The following is a 25285-nucleotide window of genomic DNA, read 5'->3' on the forward strand; positions in this document are numbered from 1 at the left end:
GACCTTAACAAAAGCCACTTAACCCTTAATAGAAGCAGCAGCGACCTTCTAGGAAAAACACTGTGTGTGTGTATATGTTTGTGTGTGTGTGTGTGTGTGTGTGTGTGTGTATGTAAGCACTTCTACAGGTTTAGCTTGAGACCTAAGTTTAATGAAAATCAGTAACAAAATGATAAAACATTCTTCCTTCAAAGTTTCCTATTGTGACAGCTTTGGGGTTAGTTAGAGCCAATGAATATATTTATAAACTTTATATTCAAAGCCCCTTAATTTGTCTATCATCACTTCATTTTTTAATCTTGGCTTTCTCTTCTGTTTGCCTTATTTGGTTATTAATCTGAGACCACTTTATGAATACAACAAAGAGAGAGAGAATGGGAGACAAGAAATCAATTAGAAAATTAATAATTCACTCTGATAACTTAAACACTTGTTTAGTGCCAAAGCTCTAAGCATGTGCTTCAGATACAAACACTTGTGGTTCCACACCCAGCCCTGCCAGGAGCTTCCAGGGAGCCCTGTGAACCCAAGTCCTCAATAGTCTCAACAGCTGCTACCACTCCCTTCTTTTCTTAAGGATTTTTTAGAAATATTTAAGTGTGTGTGGAGGGAGAGTGGGGGATGTGGGATGGTGTGTGTGTGTGTGTGTGTGTGTGTGTGTGTGTGTGTGTGTGTGTGTGTGTCTATGTGCATGAACATATGAGTATGTCTTATTGCAGTGACTACAAGGCCAGAGAGAGCATTGATTCCCTTGAAGCTGGACTTATATCCAGCTGTAAACCATGAGATGAAAGGTACATTCAGTCCTCTGCCAGACTGGTGAGCACTCTTACCTGCTGAGCCATCTCTCCAGCTCCTCCTGCTCCCTTCTTAATCGCTGACTAGACTAGAACCTCCAGGAGGGCAAGAACATTGTTCTTATTTATCTTCAATACTAAAATTGTTACTTGATACAAAAGTTGGCTGAAAACATGGTTAGTAAATGGGTAAATAAATGAAGACCCGATGGTATGGTAACAATTGGATAAGTTGACGCACGTAAAACGCTTAGCATGGTACCTGGGATGATTACTCACTGAGATGTTGGAATGCTCATTAGTAGCAATAGTAGTATAAAGTTCATTCTGGGAACCCAGCAGCTCATAAGGCATACCTAATACTCCTGCAAATTAATTTCCCTGGCCTATAAATTCTCCTTCATCTTCTTTATCCTTTATGCACAATTAGTCACCAAAGATATCAATATCTCCTTGCCAATGTCTCTCATATTCACTTCTTCCTCTCAGAGTTTCTTCACTACCATGATATTCTGTTCCTCAAGGTCAGATTAACTAAGCAGGCACCACCTAGTCCCACTGTGTAATGATTCCCCTGAGGATGTTTATCTTTTGAAAGCACCTACTCCAGTTTGCCAATCTTCTGAATCAACACATGATTCAAGGACATCCTCTACCTCAGACCCAAGATAAGGGCCAAGATGTGTCTTCTTCCAGCTCCTCCCATCCCTTACCACACAGGCCTGTGTGTGCTCATGCTACTGTCCTGATAGGCATATACTATGGCTTCCTCTCTAAAGTGGCATTTAAATTCCCCAGCATCTACCCTACAAACTATTTATGTGGTGAGTATTTCTGCAGCCTAACAGGGATTTGAAGACATCCAGTTTCTTGATAGTTGCAAAATAGTCCTTCAGAGTAGATACTTGTGGTTATTATGGAAATACATTTAAGAAAATAACATTAATATTCTGTAATTATTTTATATTCTCTTATACTTTAGGGTTGTCTTCCTTCTTTTAAAAGATAGAAACAGGGATGTTGATTCCCAGTCTTGTCTATATCACCTCCCAGACCCAGTTCAAAAGTGATCAAGATAATAATGTAAAATTAAAATGTCAACTAATATTGTGATGGACTTTCCTCATCCCCTCAGTCACATGCACATTAAACAAACGATTATAACAATACTGGGAGGTGAACTCAACCTAAGGAACTGGGCTTGGGCTAAGGGGTTTTGTCCACAAGGTAGGTCATACTAGTGGTAATTAAAGCTCCATAGCCATCACTCTTGCCCCACAGCCATGGGTTTTCTTTTCCATTGTTCAGAAATTAGCTGGACAATGACTTGAAATTCAGCCATGACAACATCCAGACAAGTTCAGTGGGATCAGGAACCTGAAGACTTGCTTCTTGGACTTCTCGCTGATTTTGGGAGGTATAGGCATTATGTTATTGTGCCCTGTGTAAAGATTATACATGTATTATTCAAATGCTAATTTCTGTACCCCTATATCTGGTTGTATCCTTATTCTAAGAATCTCCTGACTCAATGTTGTGTAAACATTGCTCCCCAATTCTTTCCTGATTGGTTAGTAAATCTAGCTGATTAGCCAGTGACTGAGCAGTAGAAAGAATAGATATTCTTCCCTCTCGGGAGGAAGAGAGAGAGAGAAAGTGAAAATTCATCATGGGACACCACAGTCTCTAAGACACTGTGAGACATCAGAATGAAAACTCCTGGAGCAGAGAAAGCCATAAAATGCAAATATCTCAGGGATTTTGGCTGGAAAGTAGTCAGATTAGTTTAGAGAATTAAAACAGAGTAATATTGCTCAGTTGTTATGCCCTTAAAGCTTGATAAATAAATATAACAGTCTGGTGTCAATTATTTGAGAGCTAGCTGGGTTAGGAGGAAAACAAGAAACACTTATTAAAAAAGTCACTAACAGGGAAGTACGTAAATGTGTAACAAACTTGAAAGGAAAATATGCTCAACCCAGGATACAGAACACCTACATGCTTGGCCAGTCACCTGCCACAGCCCCATACTGTGGTTTACCCTTACACATGAGACACTTAGATATTCACTTGTTCATGCTACTCTCTGCTTTCTTTAGAAGGGGATTCATCCCTATTTCACTCGCTTTATAACAGAGACAGTGAGGTTGTCACCTAAAGCCCTGGGAAATGTCTTCTTAAAGAGCCTGCCAGAACATTTGCTTATTTTGGGAAGGAATATGACAACAATGATCAGCATTAATTTGTGTGGCCTTATAAAATCCATATCAGGTTTCCCAAAGATGTGGCAGTGTCAAATTAAAGCTAGATTACATTGACACATGCAAGGAGAGTTACAGAGGACTCTGCCTGGGCATAGACCTGTAGGTACAAGCGATATAGAGGCTAAGATTCTCATGGCCACTGTCTAACCACAACTATAGGTACTTACTGTCTTTCCAGAATTTCTCTGTGTAGTCCTGGCCTCCCTAAAACTTACTCTGAACACCAGGTTGGCCCAAAACTCAGAGACCTGACTACATCTGCCCCCTTAAACACTGCGATTAAAGGCTTTTCCACCACTTATTTTTAACTTTAAGATATTTAAACATGTCTGTTGACTTTTCTCTTTCTTGAACAAAAGGACAATCTTTCTCAATAAATTTGCTCATTTCTATAGATGTCTTCTAGGTTTTTCAACAATAATTTTAAAGTATTAAGATCATACTATGTATTAATATCATAAGAATATGACACAGGAAAGCTTCCCATGTTATCCTTTACTCAACTCAAAGCATGTTGGTTCTTTACAGACAGACCTCCTAAACACTGAAGGGGATGAAAACATTCCTATGTAAAGGGAGGTCTTAAGTCTGTTCCAAAGTAAAAATCAACTTATTTCCAATACCTGTGCGTATCAATAATGACATTTCAGTGCTTTTGTCCCCAGCTTCATTCAGACATGGACAGGGGTGATGGATCCATCAAATACATCCTTTCAGGAGAAGGAGCAGGCATCGTGTTTACCATTGATGACACCACTGGAGACATCCATGCCATTCAGAGGCTGGACCGAGAGGAAAGAGCCCAATATACTCTAAGGGCTCAAGCCCTAGATAGGAGAACAGGCCGGCCAATGGAGCCAGAATCAGAGTTCATTATCAAAATCCAAGATATCAATGACAACGAGCCCAAGTTCCTGGATGGACCTTACATTGCCACTGTGCCAGAAATGTCACCAGTAGGTAAGGTGGTGATGAGCTCATTTTTACCAATAGTAGATGCATTGTAGGAGATCCTACTATATACAGATAGAGGAGAAAAGGTGAAATTATAAAAGTGAAACTAAAGGTAGCTTCCTGAAGCGATGGATATAACAGAAGCAGTCACATTAAGTAATAATTTTCCAATGCATTTTAGTTCTGAGTTCTTAAGAATCAAAGATATGATAGCTGGCTGATAGATTATATTGTATTAGATTAGATTAGATTAGATTAGATTGTTAAGGTAAATATTGGTATTACCAATAAACAAAGAAGACTACATAGGCAGTGTGATGTTTACAGGCTACTAAGAATTTAACACAAATAACTATCATCCCTTTTGAGTAACAAAATGGGAGTTATGGAATCATGATCAAGATAGGAAACTTGCTGGACAGTGGTGGTGCACACCTTTAATCCCAGCACTTGGGAGGCAGAGGCAGGAAGATTTCTGAGTTCAAGGCCAGTCTCGTCTACAGAGTGAGTTCCAGAATAGCCAGGGCTACCCAGAGAAACCCTGTCTCAAAAAAAAAAAAAAAAAAAAAAAAAAAAAAAAAAAAAAAAAAAAGGAACTCTCCCTGAGAAGAAAGTAAGCAACATCTGTAAAATGTTTTAAGGTTGACCATGTAGTATTATACCAGCTCTTCTTAACTGGGCTTCATTAGGTTTTTCCCACTTCTCTCCCTCAGGTACATCTGTTATCCAAGTGACAGCCACAGATGCTGATGACCCAACCTATGGCAACAGTGCCCGGGTAGTGTACAGCATTCTCCAGGGCCAGCCATATTTTTCTGTGGACTCCAAAACAGGTATATAGTACAAGAGTCAAGGCAGAGGTATTTGCTTATTCAATAATTTCTGTGTTTCCTACTTAAAACAGACCCAACTCTTCTTATCAAGGACTCTCCAGGGAGTATATTGGACAAAAAAGATGGTCATAATCTTTAGGATTAGGAGCATACACTGTAATTGCCAGGGGATGAGACAATGTGAGTGGATTGTTGAGAAACACCAAAGCCCTATCAACAGAGAAAGTCTCCTTACTACCTTCCAAAACTCCCAAGGCTATGTTTATTTACAAAGGTTTAAGGTCTTCTATAACTTCAGAAAGGCCAAAGGAGATTGACACACTCTCTAGGGCTTGCTCTACAGCTAGAATTACAGACTCTGAAACCAGAAAGAGCCTTCTGAGCAATTATGCAGCCCAGAATCACTAGGATCCACTCAGATGAGAAAACTGGAGAGTTCGGTGCTAGCCAAGCTCCTTGGTTATCAATATACCCCTAAGGTTATCTCTGCTGAGCCAATGTCTGCTAAGCAGAACCAAAGGCTGAGCAGGCAGGCTTGAATGGGAATAGCACATGAATATGGCCGCTAAAAAGGCAGAACCTGGTGAGAGTCACTCTAACAAGGGATGGTGGCAAAGAGACTGATAAAAGGCATCATTGCAGAAAAGGAGACACCAGAGGAACCTGGGGGCTTCACCTGTTTCAAGAAATTTTACTTCAGGATTCGTATTTTAATACACCAAGAAAATCTACTGTTTTACTGCTGTCTTACACTTGTGCCAAGATTTCTCCTTTTTCAAGAACTTTTGTAAACATTACCATTTAACATCATAAGTAAAATATTTAGGAAATACTATTATCCCAACTTTACAAAGGAAAAACACACCTAAGAGAAAGACCTTGAGCAAAAAAACAAAAAAAACAAAAACAAAAAAAACCAACAAAACAAAACAAAAACAAAACAAAACAAAACAAAAAAACAAAAAACAAACAAACAAAAAGAAACCCAAACCAAACTAAACCCAAACCAAACCAAAACAAAAACCATAGGTAAAGTCGCTGGTAAACAGTTAAAGTCACTTCTTTATTCTAAAGAGAAAAGAAATATATCTCTATTATAACTAATCTGATTTTTCCCTAGAAGTCATCAAGGTAGGCATGCACAGAGAAAATGGTACCATAAAGGTAGAAAGTGAGAGGGTGTAAATTAGTGGAAGGAAAGAAAAAAGATGGTGATCAGGGACATCTATAAAACAGAAACTTCAATAATTCTACTAATGGGGGAAGGGAGGGGAGGAGGAATGAAGAAATGCCCACGGGGAAGAAAATTACAGGCAGGATCAGGGTCACATGTCCTTTATATCCTCAGAAGTATTTTACATTATTCTGACAGTTCCCAGGAGGAGCATCTACATTGTTGAGGTCAAAAATACATGAAAAGACTGTCATTGCTTTGGCCAAGAGGCATTTACAAGAAGAAAATGCTGCACATACCATTTTAGAATGGTCTCAGTGACTACGGCACATAGATCACAGGAAGAAACTCAGTCAACGTGTTGTTCCCACACACCTGCGTTTCTACGCAAAAAGTCAGTTTAACTACAAGTTATATCCTAAACCTGTAACAATAATCATCTTACCTTCCCCTCTAGTGTATTGAAAGATAGCTTTTCTAAGGTGGAGGAGTAAAAGGAGAAAAGAATCTCTACACATCTCTGGTAGGATCAGAATCCTACATTTCGGTGCATCTGGTTTAGACCCCTCTTCTTCTTTTATTATTCTCAATTTATTTATTTATTTATTTACTTTACTTTACATCCTGAATGTAGTTTCCCATCCTTTCTTTCCTCCCAGTCTTTCCCTACTCTCTCCCCTATCCCACCTCTCCTCCCCTCCCCTCCAACTACTCCATTTCTCTTCAGAATAGGAGAGCCATACCAACCCCCCTGTCATTTTAAGTTGCAGTAAGACTAGGCACACCTTCTCTTATTGAGACTAGATGAGGAGGCTGGAGAGATGGCTCAGTCATTAAAGGCTAGGCTCACAACCAAAAATATAAGGGACTAGATGAGGCAGCCCAGTGGGAGACAAGGGTCCCAAAGGCAAGCAACAGAATCAGAGACATCTCCTTTTCCCAGTGCTAGGAATCCTACTTGAAGACCAAGCTACACAACTCCAACATATCTGCAGAGGGCCTAGGTCCATTCCGTGCAGGTTTCCTGGTTGGCAGTAGAGTCTCGGTGAGCTCCTATGGGCCCAGGATAGTTGATTCTGTAGGTTTTCTTGTGGTATCCTTAACTCCTCTGGCCCCTACAATTGTTTCTCCCTATCTCTCACAAGATTCCCCAAGCTCCACCTAAGGTTTGACTATGTTAGACCCCTCTTAAATGATACCCTGTCACCACACCTATGCTTTGTTTCTGCTCTGAACTGCCTGGAGAAGTTCATTTTTTATACATGGTAAAAAATACACAATACACCCTGAGCTTCTAATGCCCCTCCCTGCTCAAGGAACTCAGTAAAGCACAGAAGTAAGTCGAAGGAAACAAAACAGTGACTGTAAACACAGGACATCCCTGCCTCCAGGCAGTGGGGAGGCAGGGAATTCATATTAGGAACCAGTATCTAAAGAGTTGGACACTACAAGATCTCTAGGGCTGAAGGCAAAAAGAGCTGAAGGAGATTTACCTAAAATCACCAACTTGTAGACAAAAAAGATTTGTTTTCTGGACTCAAAGCCCAGGTTTTCTTTGGTAAAGAAAAATCAGTCTATAATTGCCACAGACTACAATTCTTGGAGTCTGTAAGAAAATCGCTGCTGCCACCTTCTGTTCTGACTCAGTAATGTTGCCAGGGACTCCAGCCTCTGGGCCCTTCCTGCTTGGGTGTCTTATTTCTTTCATTTTTTTATTAGATATTTTCTTTATTTACATTTCAAATGGTATCCCCTTTCCAGGTTTCCGCTCTGAAAAACCCCATATTCCTTCCCCTTCCCCTGCTCACCAACCCACCATCTCCTGCTTCCTGGCCCTGGCATTCCCCTACACTGGGGCATAGAGCCTTCACAAGACCAAGGACCTCACCTCCTACTGATGACTGACTAGGCCATCCTCTGCTACATATGCAGCTGGAGTCATGAGTCCCACCATATGTACTCGTTGGTTTGTAGTTTAGTCCCTGGAGCTCTGGAGGGTACTGGCTAGTTCATATTGTCCTATGGGGCCACAAAACCCTTCAACTCCTAGTATTGTTTCTCTAGCTCCTTCAATGGGGACCTTGTGCTCAGTCCAATGGATGGCTGTGAACATCCACTTCTGTATTTGTTAGGCACTGACAGAGTCTCTCAGGAGACAGCTATATCAGGCTCCTCTCAACAAGCACTTGTTGGCATCCACAATAGTGACTGGGTTTGGTGATTGTATATGGGATGGAGCCCTAGGTAAGACAGTCTGTGGATTGTCTTTCCTTTAGTCTCTGCTCCACACTTTGTCTCTGTAACTCCTTCCAGGGGTATTTTGTTCCCACTTCTAAGAAAGATCAAAGTATCCACATTTTTGTCTTCCTTCTTCTTGAGTTTCATATGGTTTGTGGATTGTATCTTGGGTATTCTGAGCTTTTGGGCTAATATCCACTTATCAGTGAGTGCATACCATGTGTGTTCTTTTGTGATTGGGTTACCTCACTCAGGATGATATTCTAAATGAATTTGCAAATTGCTCTTTCTAACTTTGTGAAGAATTGAATTCAAATTTTGATAGATTGCTTTAAATCTGCAGATTGCTTTCAGCAAGATGGCCATTTTTATTATAGTAATCCTGCCAATCCATGAGCATGGGAGATCTTTCCATCTTCTGAGATCTTCTTCGATTTCTTTCTTTAGAGACTTGAACTTCTTGTCATAGAGATCTTTCACTTACTTAGAGTCACACCAAGGTATTTTTTATTACTTGTGACTGTTGTGAAGGGTGTTTCCCGAATTTCATTCTCAGCCTGTTTATCCTTTGTATAAAGGAAAGCCACTGATTTGTTTCAGTTAATTTTATATTCAGCTACTTTGCTGAAGTTGCTTATCAGGTTTAGGAGCTCTCTGGTGGAATTTTTAGGGTCACTTAAGTATACTATCATATCATCTGCAAATAGTGATATTTGACTTCTTTCATATTTATATCCCTTTGATCTCATTTTGTTATCTAATTGTTCTGGCTAGGACTTCGAGTACAATATTGAATAGGTAGGGAGAGAGTGGGCAGACTTGCCTAGTCCATGATTTTAGTGGGATTGCTTCAAGTTTCTCTTCATTTAGTTTGATGTTGGTTACTGGTGTGCTGGATATTGCTTTTACTGTTTAGGTATGGACCTTGAATTCCTGATATTTCCAACACTTTTATTATGAAGAGGTGTTGGATTTTTATCAAAGCTTTCTTAGCATCTAATGAAATTATATTTTTTTCTTTGAGTTTGTTTACATAGTGGATTATGTTTGATGGATTTCCATATATTGAACCATCCCTGCATCTCTGGGATGAAGCCTACTTGATCAGGATGGATGATCGTTTTGGTGTGTTCTTGGATTTGGTTTGCTAGAATTTTATGGAGTATTTTTGCATCAATATTCATAAGGGAAATTGGTCTGAAATTCTCTTTCTTTGTTGGATTTTTGTGTGGTTTAGGTATCAGAGTAATTGTGGTTTCACAGAACGAATTAGGTAGAGTACCTTCTGTTTCTATTTTGTGGAATAGTTTGAGGAGTATTAGTATTAGGTCTTCTTTGAAAGTCTGATAGAACTCTCCACTAAACCTATCTGATGCTGGGCTTTTTTTTGGTTGGAAGACTATTAATGACTATTTCTGCCGTGCAGGAGTAATCAGAACAGCTCTTATGAACATGGACAGAGAAGCCAAGGAATACTATGAAGTGATTATCCAAGCCAAGGACATGGGAGGGCAACTTGGAGGATTGGCTGGGACCACAACAGTCAACATCACCCTCTCAGATGTCAATGATAACCCACCCCGATTTCCACAGAGTAAGTACCAACCAGAGAATACCTCTCAGCCAGAAGGACCCATGCTCCACTGAGGTTCAGGTGGAAGGTCAGTTCGTGTTAAAAATCATTATGTATACATTCTTTTGTTACACACCTCCCTTCTGGCCTTCAGCTTCCCATGGAACTTTGAGGGTTGTTTGTTTGTTTTTACCTGATGGCTACACTCACACACCAGCACAAAATTAAATACTAAGATTAAGCTTTATTGGAGAGGATTAAAATTTTATGAGCCACAAATCATTACCATGAGTAAGATTTGTTTTTTAAGCACTAAGTCTATGTTTGTTAAGAGTGCATCCTAAAGGTGATTTCTCCACGGGAACTAGTTAAGAAAAAAAAAAACAAAACAAAACATTTCCTGAAATAGCCAGAGCTGTGGCTGAACACTCCACCATCTGACCACATTAACCAAGCAATATGCAAATGAATGCTAAGTAGTACATGATCTGTAAGGATACCAGGCATGAGGAAGGCAAGATACTAGGCCTGCCACTCAAAGCCTAAAATCTAACCAGGAGCACACATTCTACTCATAAAGGAAAAGCAATACAGAGTGTTTGATGTGCCACTGAGAGGTTCACAAATGGTGCAAATTAAGAGTTACATTGACTAATCCTACAGCTTGGAAAAACTAAAGTATCGCGGAACAGTTTGTAGAAATGCACATGAGTTGGTTTTTTATTCTCTACAAATGGTAATGAATAAAGGCTTCACAGGGTAATAAGACTTAAACAAAAGATTAAGAATAGAAAAGATTTACATCAGCATAGAAGGAAACATGACAGGATGAAGAAGCAACATTCATTAAAGCACTATCAATTTGAGACACCATTTAGGCATACAATGTACAAAGCCAACAAAATCTTTTCTGTATCTGAGTAGAAAATTAAATGCCAAAATTATATATGCATATATATTATATATATATATAGAGAGAGAGAGAGAGGAAGGAAGGAGAAGGAAGAGGAGAAGGAGGAGGAGGAAGAGGAGGAGGAGGAGGAGGAGGAGGAAGAGGAGGAGGAGGAGGAGGAGAATGAGGAAAAGAAGGAGGAGAAGAAAGAGGAGGAGGAAGAGAAAAAAAAACATGGGCTCCTGACTATTAATCTCCTGGCTAGGAGAACCACAGCTAAGGGTGGAGGGAGTCAAAGATGACAACAATTTTTAATCTGTGTGACAGAGAGAAGAACTGCTAACAGAGCAGAGGAGTCAAAGATGACAACAATTTTTAATCTGTGTGACAGAGAGAAGAACTGCTAACAGAGCAGAGGATGCATAAATGAACTAGTGGCAGGCAGGGGCATGGCAAATTTAGATTTGAATACTAGGTGACAACAATGAGGTTGAATGTCCTTAAGGAAGGTGGAGACACACAACTAAGATAGTAGAACAAAGCTCAGGAATGGAGGTATGACTTAGGAAAGTGAATGCCTTATGGGAGGAAACTGGAGATGTCAAAATGGCAGACCCAGTTCCAGGTTGAACACTTATCCAGGAACAGGGAAAACACTGGTCTCCATATACTCAGGACCATTGGACAGTCATGAGATTTCAGCACACAGTCCAGAACATGAAGGGAAATTAGAGCATTTGAAATTTGATAGAATACATGTATTCTTTGTGATCACATGCTTCCCAGGAAAAACATGACATTTAGAAAAATATTCCCATTCATACAGAATAGTAAAGATGAGGCAACAAGGTGCTTCTCACTACATTCTTCTGAACGAAGAATGATTAGAATGAGAGTTCCATCTTGACTTTTTAGCTATCTTATTCTTAGGCTCAAAGTAAAGATATTTTGACAATCTGGACTGAAAATTTAAACCATAAAACTTAAGTTTTAAACCACGACCAATGTTTTGCATGGAATGCCTGATATAATGTGATAACAGGCATGGTTTTGTGGCAGATTATCAAGAATGTATGTCCCTGCTTTTCTTCACAGAACATTATCAGATGAGTGTGCTAGAATCGGCTCCAATTAGCTCTACTGTGGGCAGAGTGTTTGCTAAGGATCTGGATGAAGGAATCAATGCAGAGATGAAGTATACCATTGTGGATGGAGATGGTACAGATGTTTTTGATATTAATACAGACCAAAACTTCCAAGTTGGCATCATAACTGTGAAGAAGGTAATCCAGTTTTGTTTTGTTTTGTTTTTGTTTTTGTTTTTTTTGTTTTGTTTTTTGGGCTTTTTGTTTGTTTGTTTGTTTTTTCAAGACAGGGTTTCTCTGTGTTGTCCTGGTTGCCCTGGTACTCACTCTGTAGACCAGGCTGGCCTCAAACTCAGAAATCCACCTGCCTCTGCCTCCCTAGCACTGGGATTAAAGGCATGCACTACCACCACCTGGCTTTTCAAATTTTTTAAAGGCACTTTGTGTGTGAAATTATAGTGAAGGGTAGTTATATATTAGGATATATTTTATTTCAATTCTACTGATAAATCTCTTTCCTAGACCAATGAGATGTTTCAGTAGGTAAAAGTACTTACAACAAAAATCTGACAACTGAGAATCAACATTGCTAGGGGAGAATCCGTTCCCAAAAACTTTCCTCTTGACCTCCAAATTGCAACATGGCATAGGCACATGTTGCAAAATCAGACACATTATACATACCTACACGTGCATGTACGCACTCACATGAACATATATTTAAAAATACTTCTTTCTAATTATGTTTTAAAACACCTCTTAATGCTTGCGCTTACATGCAAAAAATGTTGGCTGTGGCATTTATTTTATAAAATGGATTATTAAAAATATATTATAAATGAGCCTCTTCAATTTAGCTACTTAAAAACTATAATAGCTTGATGCTCTGATGTTGCTAATGATTCAATCAATACTTGAATTCCACATCTTTACATCAGTTTACCATAACTAACAAAGCAAGCTATAATATTATTATGAATAAATAAATAACACATAGCACTTTTGAATCACTTCTTGATGACCCATAAATACAAATAAACTGTGAAAAAATATCAAATGTAAAACTTCTTTGTTCCATCATAAGGTGCCATGTTCCCTAAAGCACATATGGATAAATTCAGTAAATGAAAGGTAATTTTTTCCTATTTTAATTTGTGTGTGTGTGTGTGTGTACAACATATGTATGTCTGTGTGTGTATATTCATGCACAGTACATTTGTCCAGATGCATGTGGAGGAAAGAGGTTGACAAACATGCCCTGGGAATAACCCTCTTTGTCTACATAGCACTGACATTTACTTGCTGTGCTTGGCATCTATGCAGGTGCTTGGGATCCAACTCAGGATCTCATGCTTGTGTAATGAGTACTTTAGTGACTAAGCCAAACCCTAACCCTGACTGACCTTTTTAAAAGACAGAATTTATGACCTAAAGAGCTGGATCAGTGGGTAAAGTATGAAGAGTAGAGTTCTCCAGATCCCACTTGAAAAGTGAACAATTGTAACCTGCTGTCTAACCTCAAGCTGTATTACAGAGCAATAGTGATAAAAACAAACTAACAAGCAAACAAAAAATTGCATGTTATTGGTATAGAGACAGGCAGGTTGATCAATGGAACAGAACTGAAGACCCAAAAATGAACCCACACACCTATGATCACTTGATCTTTGACAAAGGAGCTAAAACCATCCAGTGGAAAAAAGACAGTGTTTCCAACAAATAGTGCTGGTTCAACTGGTGGTTAGCATGTAGAAGAATGAAAATCGATCCATTCCTGTCCCCTTGTACAAAGCTCAAGTCCAAGTGGATCAAGGACCTCCACAGAAAACCAGATACTGAAACTAATAGAAGAGAAAGTGGGGAAGAGCATTGAACACATGTGCACAGGGGAAACTTTCTTAAATAGAACTCAAATAGCTCACACTCTAAGGTCAAGAACTGACAAATGGGACTTCATAAAACTGCAAAGCTTCTGTAAGGCAAAGGACACTGTCAATAGGACAAAAAGGCAACCAACAGATTGGGAAAAGATTTTTACCAACCTTACATCCAGTAGAGGGCTCATATCCAATATATACAAAGAACTCAAGAAGTTAGACTCCAAAGAATCAAATAACCTTATTAAAAATGGGGTATAGAGCTAAACAAAGAATTCTCAACTGAGGAATATCAAATGACTGAGAAGCACCTAAAGGAATGTTCAACATCCTTAGTCATCAGGGAAATGCAAATCAAAACAACCCAGAGACTCCACCTCACACCAGTCAGAATGGCTAAGATCAAAACTCAGGTGACAGCAGATGCTGGTGAGGATGTGGAAAAAGAGGAACACTCCTCCATTGCTGATGGGATTGCAAGCTAGTACAACCACTCTGGAAATCAGTTTGGCAGTTCATCAGAAAATTGAACATAGTACTACCTGAGGACCCAGCTATACCACTCCTGGGCATATATCCAGAAGATGCTTCAATATGTAATAAGGACACATGCTCCACTGTGTTCAAAGCAGTCTTATTTAAAAAAGCCAGAAGCTGGAAAGAACCCAGATGTCCCTCAACAGAGGAATGGATACAGAAAATGTGGTACATTTATACAATAGAGTACTACTCACCTATTTAATCCCAGCACTTGGGAGGCAGAAGCAGGTGGATTTCTGAGTTAGAGGCCAGCCTGTCTACAGAGTGAGTTCCAGGATAGCCAGGGCTATACAGAAAAACCCTGTCTTGAAAAACAAAACAAAACAAAACAAAACAAAACAAAAAAACCTAATGAATTCATGAAATTCTTAGGCAAATGGATGGAACTAGAAAATTTCATTCTGAGTGAGCTAACTCAGTCACAAAAGAACACACATGCTATGCACTCACTGATAAGTGGATATTAACCCCAAAACTCAGAATGCCCAAAATACAATTGACAGACTATAAGAAGCTCAAGAATAAAAAAGACTAAAGTGTGGATACTTCAGTCCTTCTTAAAAGGTATAACAAAATACCTATGTGAGGGAATACAGAGACAAAGTGTGGAACAGAGACTGAAGGAAAGGCCATCGAGAGACTGCCCCACTGGGGATCCATCCCATATATAATCACCAAACCCAGACACTATTGTGGATGCCAACAAGTGGTTGCTGATAGGAGTCTGATATAGCTGTCTCCTGAAAGGCTCTGCCAGAGCCTGACAAATACGGAAGTGGATGCTCTCAGCCAACCATCGGACTGAGCACAGGGTCCCCAATGGAGGAGTTAGAGAAGGGACAAAAGGAGCTGAAGGGATTTGTAACCCCATAGTAGAAACAACAATATCAAACAACCAGACACCCCAGAGCTCCCAGAGACCAGCCAAAGAGTACACATGGAGGGACCCATGCCTCCAGCTGCATATTGAGCAGAGGATGGCCTAGTTGGTCATCACTGGGAGGAGAGGCTGTGAATGCTTGATGCCCCAGTGTAGGAGAATTTGAGGGCGGGGAAGCAGTAGTAGAGGGGAATACCCTCATAGAAGCAGGGAGAGGGGGGAATGGGATAGGGGGTTTTCAGAGAGGAAACCAGGTAAGGGGATAAGGGGACAAGGAACAGGGTTTTTGTTTTTTGTTTTTTGTTTTTGGTTTTTTTTTTTTTTTTTTGGAGGGGAAACCAGGAAAGGAGATATCATTTAAAATGTAAATAAAGAAAACATCTAATAAAAAAAATTAAAAAACAATCCCATCATGGGATTAAAAAAAAACAAAAAACAAACAAACAAAAACAACAAAAAAAAAATTTACAGGGTCCTAGCAATCCAAGTTCAGTGAGAAATCTTACATCAATAAATATAGAAGAGAACAAAGACACACATTGTCAACTTTGAGTCTACATACATATACATGTAAACACATATGCAAACATGCACACAAATAAATTGAAACTAATAACTTATAAATGAATATTTAACTTAAAACCTTAATTTATAAAACATTGAAAATATTTATAAAATATTTGCAGCAAACTCACCCTGCGGTCTGTAGGGAACCTTGTTCAAGCAGCTGCTCACACCTGGTGCCATGATAAGACTCCTCAATCCAACCCAGTACCTACCCTGGGATCCTTCCCAAGCAGTCATGTACTTGTCAAGAGCCATGCTTGTCAAGGGCCACTGATAACTCTATCCTCCCCCGTCTCCAGAGACTTCCCAAGCAGACACACTCATGCCATCTGTGCTAAGATCTCCTAGCCCCACCCAGCTATGCTATACTCAGAGATCTTATCCAAGCTGCCACATAGATGACCTCTGGTAGTAAGTTCCCTTGCCCTCAAACTGCCATCCTCCTGCCTGGAACATTACACAGACAGCTCGTTGCATGGCTGATAGGAGGACCTCAGCAGCTACTACTACTCCCTGGGTAGTAGCTAAATTGTTATCACCTTTTCCCTTTCCATTCACAAATCAATAAGTGTCCAAATGCCTGAGCCTCAGAAACCTCCTACCAAATCCAAAGCCAGGCAAGTTAGGATCACAGCAGCAAAAAATACAGCACAGCGAATAAAGCGATTTATGCCAAATTCCTCCAACCAGAAATCCTCAGAGCCAGAAAACAATGATGTTGAAACAGTACAAAATGCTAGGATTGACTAATAAATCCTCAAACACATTTATATAATTAAAACATTATAATTCAATATTTGTAAAAGTTAATAATACAATAACTTTATAGGTGATAAAATAATTTATTACATGGGAAAAAATTAAAAGTATCTTCAGCTAAACAATAACACACCACTACCTATCACCAGACAATGCCCAATGCTTTGAATAAATAGTTTCTTGAATGCAAAAGTAGTCCACTAAAAAATTAACCAATTATAAAATGGAGCTTTTCTGAAGGCTGACTGGTTAATTTCATTTGAAAAAAAAATGTTCTAAATAATAAAACAATAGTGACTTAAATTATTATATAAGTTAAATATCATCACAAGCATTCATTTTTTAAAAACATTTATTAATACTACAATTTGAGTAAACTAAAAGTATCTTTTCTTGCCTCCCGTATCTGGAAAAAAATTGACATTGCAAGCCAGAACCTTGTCTCTTAATGTCACTATCCAAATTGTATACACGCTCAATAAAAAATACATCAATTTTTCTTAGACTGTTTTTATTCCTTTTCTGAACATATGAGCTGCCAGAAAATATAATTAAGAACAAGGCAAATATGTTGGGTAGATGAACTAGTCACATATAATAAATATTTTAAAGGCTACTGACTGCTCAGTCCATATGTCTGGAACAACTCCCAGACCCATCATCTTCCTTTGTCATTAATAATGTCATATAAAATTGAAACAAAAGTTTTGCTTTTGATTTATTTCTCTTAGATCTATTATTTGTCTAGAAAGCACATACTTTTCAAAAACAGAAATAAAGTTGATTTGAAAGAATCGGGTCTTCATACATTCACAGTGATTGCTACACAGGCCTGTGTGTCATTTTAGCTTTTAAGTAATCAAATGATTGATTTTCAGTCTCTTAAATGCTTGAAATATGTAATTTTCAGAGTGTTCTTTGTTCTTTAGTAGCATGATAGTGTGCCATTTTCTAGTCTTCAGCTTAGCTTCCACCTTCCAGTGGAAAATAAGTAATTGTAGTCAGTCAATTCTCCTCTGAGGCAGGTCACAAAACACAAAAATTCTATTCTTTTCTATTCTAATAGGTCATGATTTACAATTCTCATCACTACTTTATATACCACTTAAAAATTTCCAAGTTTACATTTTCCAATGACTTGTTTGTAATTATTTGAAGAACTCTCATAGAGGCACAGTTGGATATGTTCACTTCGCCTGTATCAGATTCACTCCCGATGCTGTTTACCCGTCTGCAGATAGAAACTTTGAGAGGCCGTTTTAGATAGCAATAAACTCTAGTACATGTAATATCAATATCAAGCCCAGTACTGATGTTGACTAGATGTGATTTGCAGGGGCGCTAACAACTGGAGCTCAGCACCTGCTAAGTACACAGAAATTGTAAGGTAGCTTCACTTAGAAAGCAGCCGTATTCCCGAAGTATAAGATGCAAAGAGCTTAGATGCCACACATCCCCAAAACAGCTAACATCAAATCTTTATATGCCATCACGTAAATGTTAACACATAGAAGTTTGTGGTACTATTTAATGAAATAGTACTTTTTTTTTTTTTTTTTTTTTTTTTTGCTACATATTGGGTGTTTGGCCTTGTTACACACTGGGGAATAAAAATCCAACCGAGTCCTTGCTTTTGATCTCGAATCTGAAGAAAGAAAATACACAAAAGTTTTATACTAAAAACTTACATGGCTGCAGTGAACAGAACATGGGTCTTCTAAGAGAGCAGCAATCACTCTTAACCCATTGAATCATCTCTCCACTCTCCCAATTTTATATTTTATAATATGGAATCATAGTAGACAAAACCGATTTCTTATTCATGAGTCCTGGACAAAGAATTTGTGAGTTTGGACCAGCATCTTAGCTGGCACTACGAATCTCTGCCACCCTAGTCCTGTCTTCTGAGCTTTCTGAATCTTTGAAGTTTTCTGTTGAACAGAATCTTAAAATGAAGTTTATTTTAAACTAAAAATCTATATAAACTAAAGACCAAAACCAAAACACGAGGCCACCAGCCATCTTTTCTGCTTAAGACAGAAAGGTTCTAGGGAAACAAATTCCCTTCTTACAATTCAGTCAAGACAATGAAGTTCCCCGAACTCTCTCTACAGACCATGCTGGGTAAAGTCAAAGGTGTTAAAACTGAGTCTTCCAGACACCATCCTTCTTTTTTACCTATGACCAATCTGATGTTATCACCCAGAACTTCAGAACAAGACAAAAGGTCGCCCTGTTTTTACTTTTTTCTCTTTTCCACTTTTTTGGTGAATTTGGGGGTTCTCTACTAATCAGCAGATCAGTGTTGGATGTTCTTTTCACTCAGGGCATGTATGCTTCGGGCTGACCATTTTTCTTCTTGTTGCCTTTCAGCCCCTGAGTTTTGAAAGCAAGAAAAGCTACACCCTGAAGGTGGAAGGATCCAATCCTCACCTAGAGATGCGTTTTCTGAACCTGGGCCCATTTCAGGACACAACAACAGTGCACATCAGTGTGGAGGATGTGGACGAGCCCCCTGTGTTTGAGCCTGGCTTTTATTTTGTGGAGGTGCCAGAGGATGTGACAATTGGAACAACCATACAGATCATTTCTGCTAAGGACCCAGACGTAACCAACAACTCGATCAGGTTTTCCCATAGATTTCCCCTTTCTCCTTCTAGCCTAACATCCCCTCACCTTCTATGTAACAATCTAGCATTCTCACCTTTGGTTCTTCCTCTTTAAATCCCATCTCTGGAAACTCTTCTCTGAGTTTTCTTGTTCTTCCTGTTGTTCAAATAGCACAATAACATCATGTAACTGAAAAATTAGATGTCATAATATCTTAACTTCATTTAGCTAATTTAGTTCAGATATAAACATACAGACACCCTTACATCTCAGTCAGAGCTCCACTGCCATTTGGAACTGTATCAGTCTTTGTTCATTTGGAGGTCGAATCCCGGGCATTGAATGCTCAAATGCCAGGACCTCTGGTCTTCACCCACAAAATGCTAATATCAGCCTCCAAGTTTTTCCGTCTCAACATGGGCCTTGATACTGCTGAGTATTCTGGAGATGTGATGCAAACACTCCAAGAGCAGACCCACCAATACAAAGCAACAGGAGTCACACAAATATCAAACTCTTCAAAATCACTCCTCTTTTGAAACTTTATTAGTCTTTTAAGTTAGCACAAAAAGTAATGGGTTTTGTAGCATTTTTGTGTTGATACTTTATTTTTCTTCATCTTCTTCCCTACTACACTTTACTCCACTGTTCTGGTTCACTTCTTCCCCCACAAATAGTCTTCCTTGCTTTCATATCAGAGTGATTCCACTATCCCATTTCCCCTCCTTTAAGATATATTCTTTTTTTTTTTTTTGGTCCCCTTTCTATTTTCATATCATACTCTCTCACATTGTACATACACACAAACACACATGCAAACACGCACTCACACACACATACAGAGAGAGAGAGAAACATGCACACACACACACACACATACATTTAAATCTAGATTCTACTTACCTGAATAAACATAAGTTTGGTCTGTCCAGTTTATTTTGCATACCAGGAACTCCTACTCCATCTACATTCCTGAAAATGTTATGATTTCATTTTTGTTTTGTCATGGATGAATAAACTCCACTGTGTATGTTAGCCATATATTCTTTATGTACTCATGGGTGAACAGATGTACAGGGCTGGTCCCATGGCTTAGCTACTATGAATGGAGCAGCAAAAAACATGTGCAGGTATCTCTGTTGCATGTTGACTTGGAGTCTTTTGGGTAAACACCCAGAGGAGATACAGCTGGGTCCCATGGTAGTTGTATTTTCAGTTTTGGAGGAAACCGCATACTAACACAGTAGTTGCAGCAGGTTACACTCCCACCAGCAATGTCTACGAGTCTCCTCTCCCCACATCCTCAGCAGCATTTTTTGTTTGTTTTCTAGAGATGAAATGCAAGTAGTTATAATTTGTTCTCCCTGATGGGTAAGAGTTTTGAACACATTTTCAAATGCTTATTGCCTACTCTTACTTCTTTTGAGAACTGTCAGTTCATTTTATTAGCCCATTTCTCAAACTGGATGATTTGTAAGGAGCACTCATGTTGAAGTTTTGTAGCTCTGTGTGAATACATTGATCTCCTAGCAGATGAATGGCTGGAACAGACTTCTTCCCTTGCATAGGGGCCTATTTGCCATGAAGATGCTTTGTCTTGCAGAAGCTGCTTGACTTCACATACTCATACTTGCCAGTTCTCAGATCTGCCCTGTGTAGTTGGATTCCTTCCCATATCTGTATCTTGAAATACATTGCCTGGATTTTCCACTGGCAGTTTCGAGGTTTTAGGCTCTGTCAGGACCTGCTAAGGTCTGTGAGCCATTTGCAGCTGATCTTTGTAAAGGGCTCTAGTTTTACCATTTGGTGTCCTGATATTTACTGTTCTCAGCATCATTTACTGAAGAGTTTACTTCTTTCCCAATATATGATTTTTGACGTTTGTAAAAAAAAAAAAAATCAGGTGGCTACAGCTGTATGAATTTATTTCTGAGTTCTATTTTCTACTGTATTGGTTACATGTCTGCTTTTGTGCCAGGAATATGATTATTCTATTACTACGGCTCTAGTGTGATTTGACATCAGGAATTATGGAACCTCCAACAGTGCTTTGTATTGCTATGGATATTTAGGAGTCTTCTTTGCTCTTATATGTCATGCATACTTACATAACAATGGGCTTCAATCTGACATTTTCGTAGATGGATACAATATTTATCATCTCACACTTCCTACTACCCTCCTTTTCCCCCTCCCATTCTCACTGATCCTCTTCCCAATTAGTCCCCATGCTGCTTTCATGTCCTTGGCTATTTTATTTTTTTTTGGTCGGTTGGTCAGTTGGAAGGTTGGTTGGTTGGTTGGTTGGTTGGTTGGTCAGTTAGAAGGTTGGTTAGTTGGTCAGTTGGTCAGTTGGTCGGTTGGTTGGTTGGTTAGTTGGTTGGTTGGTGGGTCAGTTGGTTGGTTGGTTAGTTGGTTGGTCGGTCAGTTGGAAGGTTGGTTAGTTGGTTGATTGGTTGGTTGGTTAGTTGGTCAGTTAGTTAGTTAGTTGGTTGGTCAGTTGGAAGGTTGGTTAGTTGGTTGGTGTTAGAGATTTTCTCTGGGTTAGGAGTACCCAGTGAGTTTTATGAGGTTGTCTACAGGAACACGGGTATAGGGTTATTTACAGTAATATGGGCATCTTTCTAGTGGTTACACCTCTAAAGAAAATGTTTCTCCCTCCTCCTGCAATCATTAACTTCATACAAATTTGTAGAAAATGCTGAGAGGCCTCAGGAACCCTCCCACTTCCATGGCAACATTTGGATGGGTCTAATCTTCAGCAGGTAATCATAGCTGCTGTCACTCAAGCTTACAGTAGCCATGTCATGCTTAGAAGATGACATTTCTCAATGCTCTATCACTTCTTCCAGCTCTTAAATTCTTCCTTCCCCTCCTCCACAATGTTCCTTGAGCATTAGAGGGTACATGCAGATGCTTTCTTGCAGTTGAATAGTCAATGATCACTTAGTCTCATCATTTTGATCTGTTATGAGCTTCTACAGTTGCTATAGCAGCTGACAGCAGCAGCAGTCTATGGGCATAAACATTTTGCTTCCATATGAATTCGAAAATTGGTTTTTCTAGCTCTGTGAAGAATGTAATTGGAATTTTGATGGGGATTACACTGAATCTTAGGTCTCTGTAGTGTGGCCATTCTTACAATACTAATTCTATTGATCTCAACATGGAATGCTTTTTCATATTTTAGTATCTTGTTCCATCTTCTTCACTATTTCAAAGTTTTCATTGTGAAGATCTTTAACTTCTCCTAAGTTAGTTTTAGCCCTGGGTATTTTTAAGTGATGGTGAATGAACTTCTCCCTGCTTCCTTCATCAGAGAGTTTATCATTTGTATTTACAAAGACTACTGATTTTTGTAATTTGAAATCACTTAGTTGTAAATATATTCATTATACATTCTTTCAAGTTTTATTAGATTTTGGCATTTTTACAACTAAAACGAATGGAAAAGACCAAGTTTGAGACAGCACATGCCTACCTGTAATCACAGCACTTAGAAGGCAGAGAAACAGAACATCAAATGTGATCTACATAATGAGTTCCAGGCCAGCCAGTGCTATACAACTATAGATGGTGCCCTGTATAGTTATATACAGTAAGCCCCTGATCTCAAAAGCTAAATAAAATAAACAATCAAAGTGGGAAAGTATCACATATCAAATTTATCATTCAACATGTTTCTTTATATTATAGAAGAAAACAGACATAGAAACTCCTCCTTAGGTCAATAGCTTTGATGACTGACAGAATGGCCAGAGAGACCTCTATACTACACACAGCCAAGTTAGATTTTGATATTGAAGATTTCACCCAAGGTGCTTCCCCCTCAAGACTGGAGAATCACTCCTACAATCTTGGCTATATCGGACTCACTTTAGAAACAAAGTGTAAACAGCTGGTCAACAGGCTGACACCTCGACCTTCCACAGCCACTGCCAAGCCTCTGAAGCCAGATTAACAAACGATTAGAATTCCAAGGCTGTTTGAGGCCATCTGTCACATTAATTGTTGAAAGCCACACAGTAAAATGAATCTGGAGCTTTAGTACAGATAAAACACTTTAAACACACCCCCATTTATCAAAAGCCTTTTCTGTTACCTGGCTGCTTCTCTCATCTGCTACTGTTTTGTATTTAATAAAAATGTGCTTTTAGGGTTTAACAAGAATGGTTTTCTCCAGGGGATAACTACACCAGGGGAAAATCTGCTCCCTCTGACTAACTAGTAAACACATTACATGTTCAAGCATCAAAATGGCTAAAAGTAATTTTAGTTCTTTAATTTTTACAAAAACAACAAATATTTCTGGATTATAAAAACCTTACATTTCAATCTTAAGCTCTTTTCATAAGGCAACATAAGTGAAACCATAATGTCCCCCATAATAATGAAAACAAAAGTGAAACAGATGTATCATAAATTTATATTTTCAAAAAATATGATTATATGCTTTGTGATCATAACTTGTTAACCATATATTTATGGTTTTATGATATAGTAGTTGTAATGTCAAAGAAGGTAATGTGGGACTAGTAGAGGATAAAGCCTCATACCAGACACAAATAAAACAAACACAAATATAAATGAAACATCTAAGCTCTAAAATAGAATATGAACTGGACAGTATATTTCCATATCATCTCCCAAATTTTGACTGTATAACTCTATGTGATAATCACTGGAAACAAGATCTGATTAGGAGTCACAATGATAAGTAACAAATAAGTCAAAGAGGCTAAATGCAATCAGATGAGCGCACGAGCACACACACACACACACACACACACACACACACACACACACACAGCCTCACAGGGTATGTCTGGGATTCAGTACTACAGCCATTATCTGAAGACATCTCAATGGTGGCCAGTGGCAGGGGCATGGAAGTAGTACTCATGGCTCAAAATTCACTCATGACTACAGCACTGTAAGACAGGCAAGATGAAGGAATCCGTCTTGCTAACAAAAAATGTCACTTGAGATAGGCCCTTTGAAGACTTCTGTCAGCATGGGGCAGTTGTAAGGAGCCCCTGGCTGTTCCAAAGAGCTTAGACAAGATGAGAACTAAAGCACAGAGATGGAGGTGAGGGTCAAACTGCTGTTCGGGGGCACGACTCTGCATTCTTGGGGAGAAACTGGTAAAAACAAGGTTCCAAACTTGGAGGTATGAAGACAGGGAGTCACATGCACAACTGCCCCTCTGAATTGTTGTTAACAAATAATAGAGTTCACACTGGTGGATATAGGGATCTTGACTCTGTGCCATCCCAATGCAATATAGAAAATAGCCTCTAGGTCCACAAAGAGCATCAAGAGTCCTAGAGTCTATGAGATCTCAAAAGGGAAAGGATTGAAAAGTCAACTGTGTGCCTTTTATTTACTAAGCTATTTGGAATAACTTTTCCCTATTATAGTTCTCAAAATTATCCATGATATCCACTTTTCATATAAAAGTTAATTTAAGGGGCTGGAGCTCAATGGTTAAGAGGCTTAGCTGATCATGAGCATCAGAATTCAGGCAGTGGTGATGCAAGCCTTTAATCCCAGCACTTGGGAGTCAGAGGCAGGCGGATTTCTGAGTTTGAGACTAGCTTGGTCTACAGAGTGAGTTCCAGGACAGTCAAGGCTATACAGAGAAACCTTGTCTCAAAAAAAAAAAACAAAACAAAAAACAACAACAGAATTCAGGCTCCATCACATACAAGCAGGCTGCAAATGCCTGCTAACTCCAGTTCCCAATGGATTTTAAACACTTGTTGTGTCACTATATGAGCACAGTTTTGCATACCTACACAAAAATGTGTTCGTACATTCACATAGATTAACAGACACAAAGAATTATAAATAAAATTTAAAATAAAACTTTATCTTAATATAATTTGTATATTATGTTACATAGCTAATTCATATGTTTTTTATAAATAATTAATGATATGGATTATTAAAAACAAAATGCACACTAAGCAGCCTACCAAATCAACATAGCCTCTAAAGTTAAAATACTATAAAATCCATTTAATATTTTTAAAAGGATTATTAAGATTTCCTTAATCTCCTTTCTGAAAAGCTCCTGCTGGGCTTAGATATAAGTATTGGTCATTATTCACTAGTAAGGCCCCAAATACTATAGATTTAGTTATTTGGGTATGAAAACTACAGTACTTAGATATCCTCTATCATTGATAATACTGAAGAAGAAGAAGAAGAAGAAGAAGAAGAAGAAGAAGAAGAAGAAG

General features: G+C 38.8%; 1 protein-coding gene and 1 long non-coding RNA gene across 6 annotated transcripts in view; one reads left to right on the forward strand and one right to left on the reverse strand.

Annotated features, from left to right (window-relative positions):
• The window catches only part of Cdh20 (cadherin 20), a 245525-nt gene that overhangs the window by 174713 nt on the left and 45527 nt on the right, over positions 1-25285 (forward strand). For all 3 annotated transcript variants that reach the window (XM_031379558.1, XM_031379573.1, XM_031379563.1), the window contains 5 exons: positions 3727-4021; positions 4729-4848; positions 9687-9854; positions 11821-12008; positions 18807-19060. In XM_031379558.1, coding sequence (XP_031235418.1) covers positions 3727-4021; positions 4729-4848; positions 9687-9854; positions 11821-12008; positions 18807-19060 — 1025 coding nt within the window. The remainder of the gene's footprint in view (positions 1-3726; positions 4022-4728; positions 4849-9686; positions 9855-11820; positions 12009-18806; positions 19061-25285) is intronic.
• LOC116097073 lies at positions 18003-21282 on the reverse strand. 3 transcript variants are annotated; one of them, XR_004121216.1, is made up of 3 exons: positions 19947-21282; positions 19138-19199; positions 18003-18078 (listed from the first exon to the last, which is right to left on the reverse strand). It is a non-coding gene; the product is annotated as an uncharacterized LOC116097073 (long non-coding RNA). The 3 variants fall into 3 exon arrangements; XR_004121215.1 differs by having other exon boundaries at positions 19138-19232; XR_004121211.1 differs by lacking the exon at positions 19947-21282 and adding an exon at positions 19310-19690.

The sequence above is a fragment of the Mastomys coucha genome, unplaced genomic scaffold (genome assembly GCF_008632895.1).
Source record: "Mastomys coucha isolate ucsf_1 unplaced genomic scaffold, UCSF_Mcou_1 pScaffold1, whole genome shotgun sequence".
NCBI lineage: Eukaryota > Metazoa > Chordata > Mammalia > Rodentia > Muridae > Mastomys > Mastomys coucha.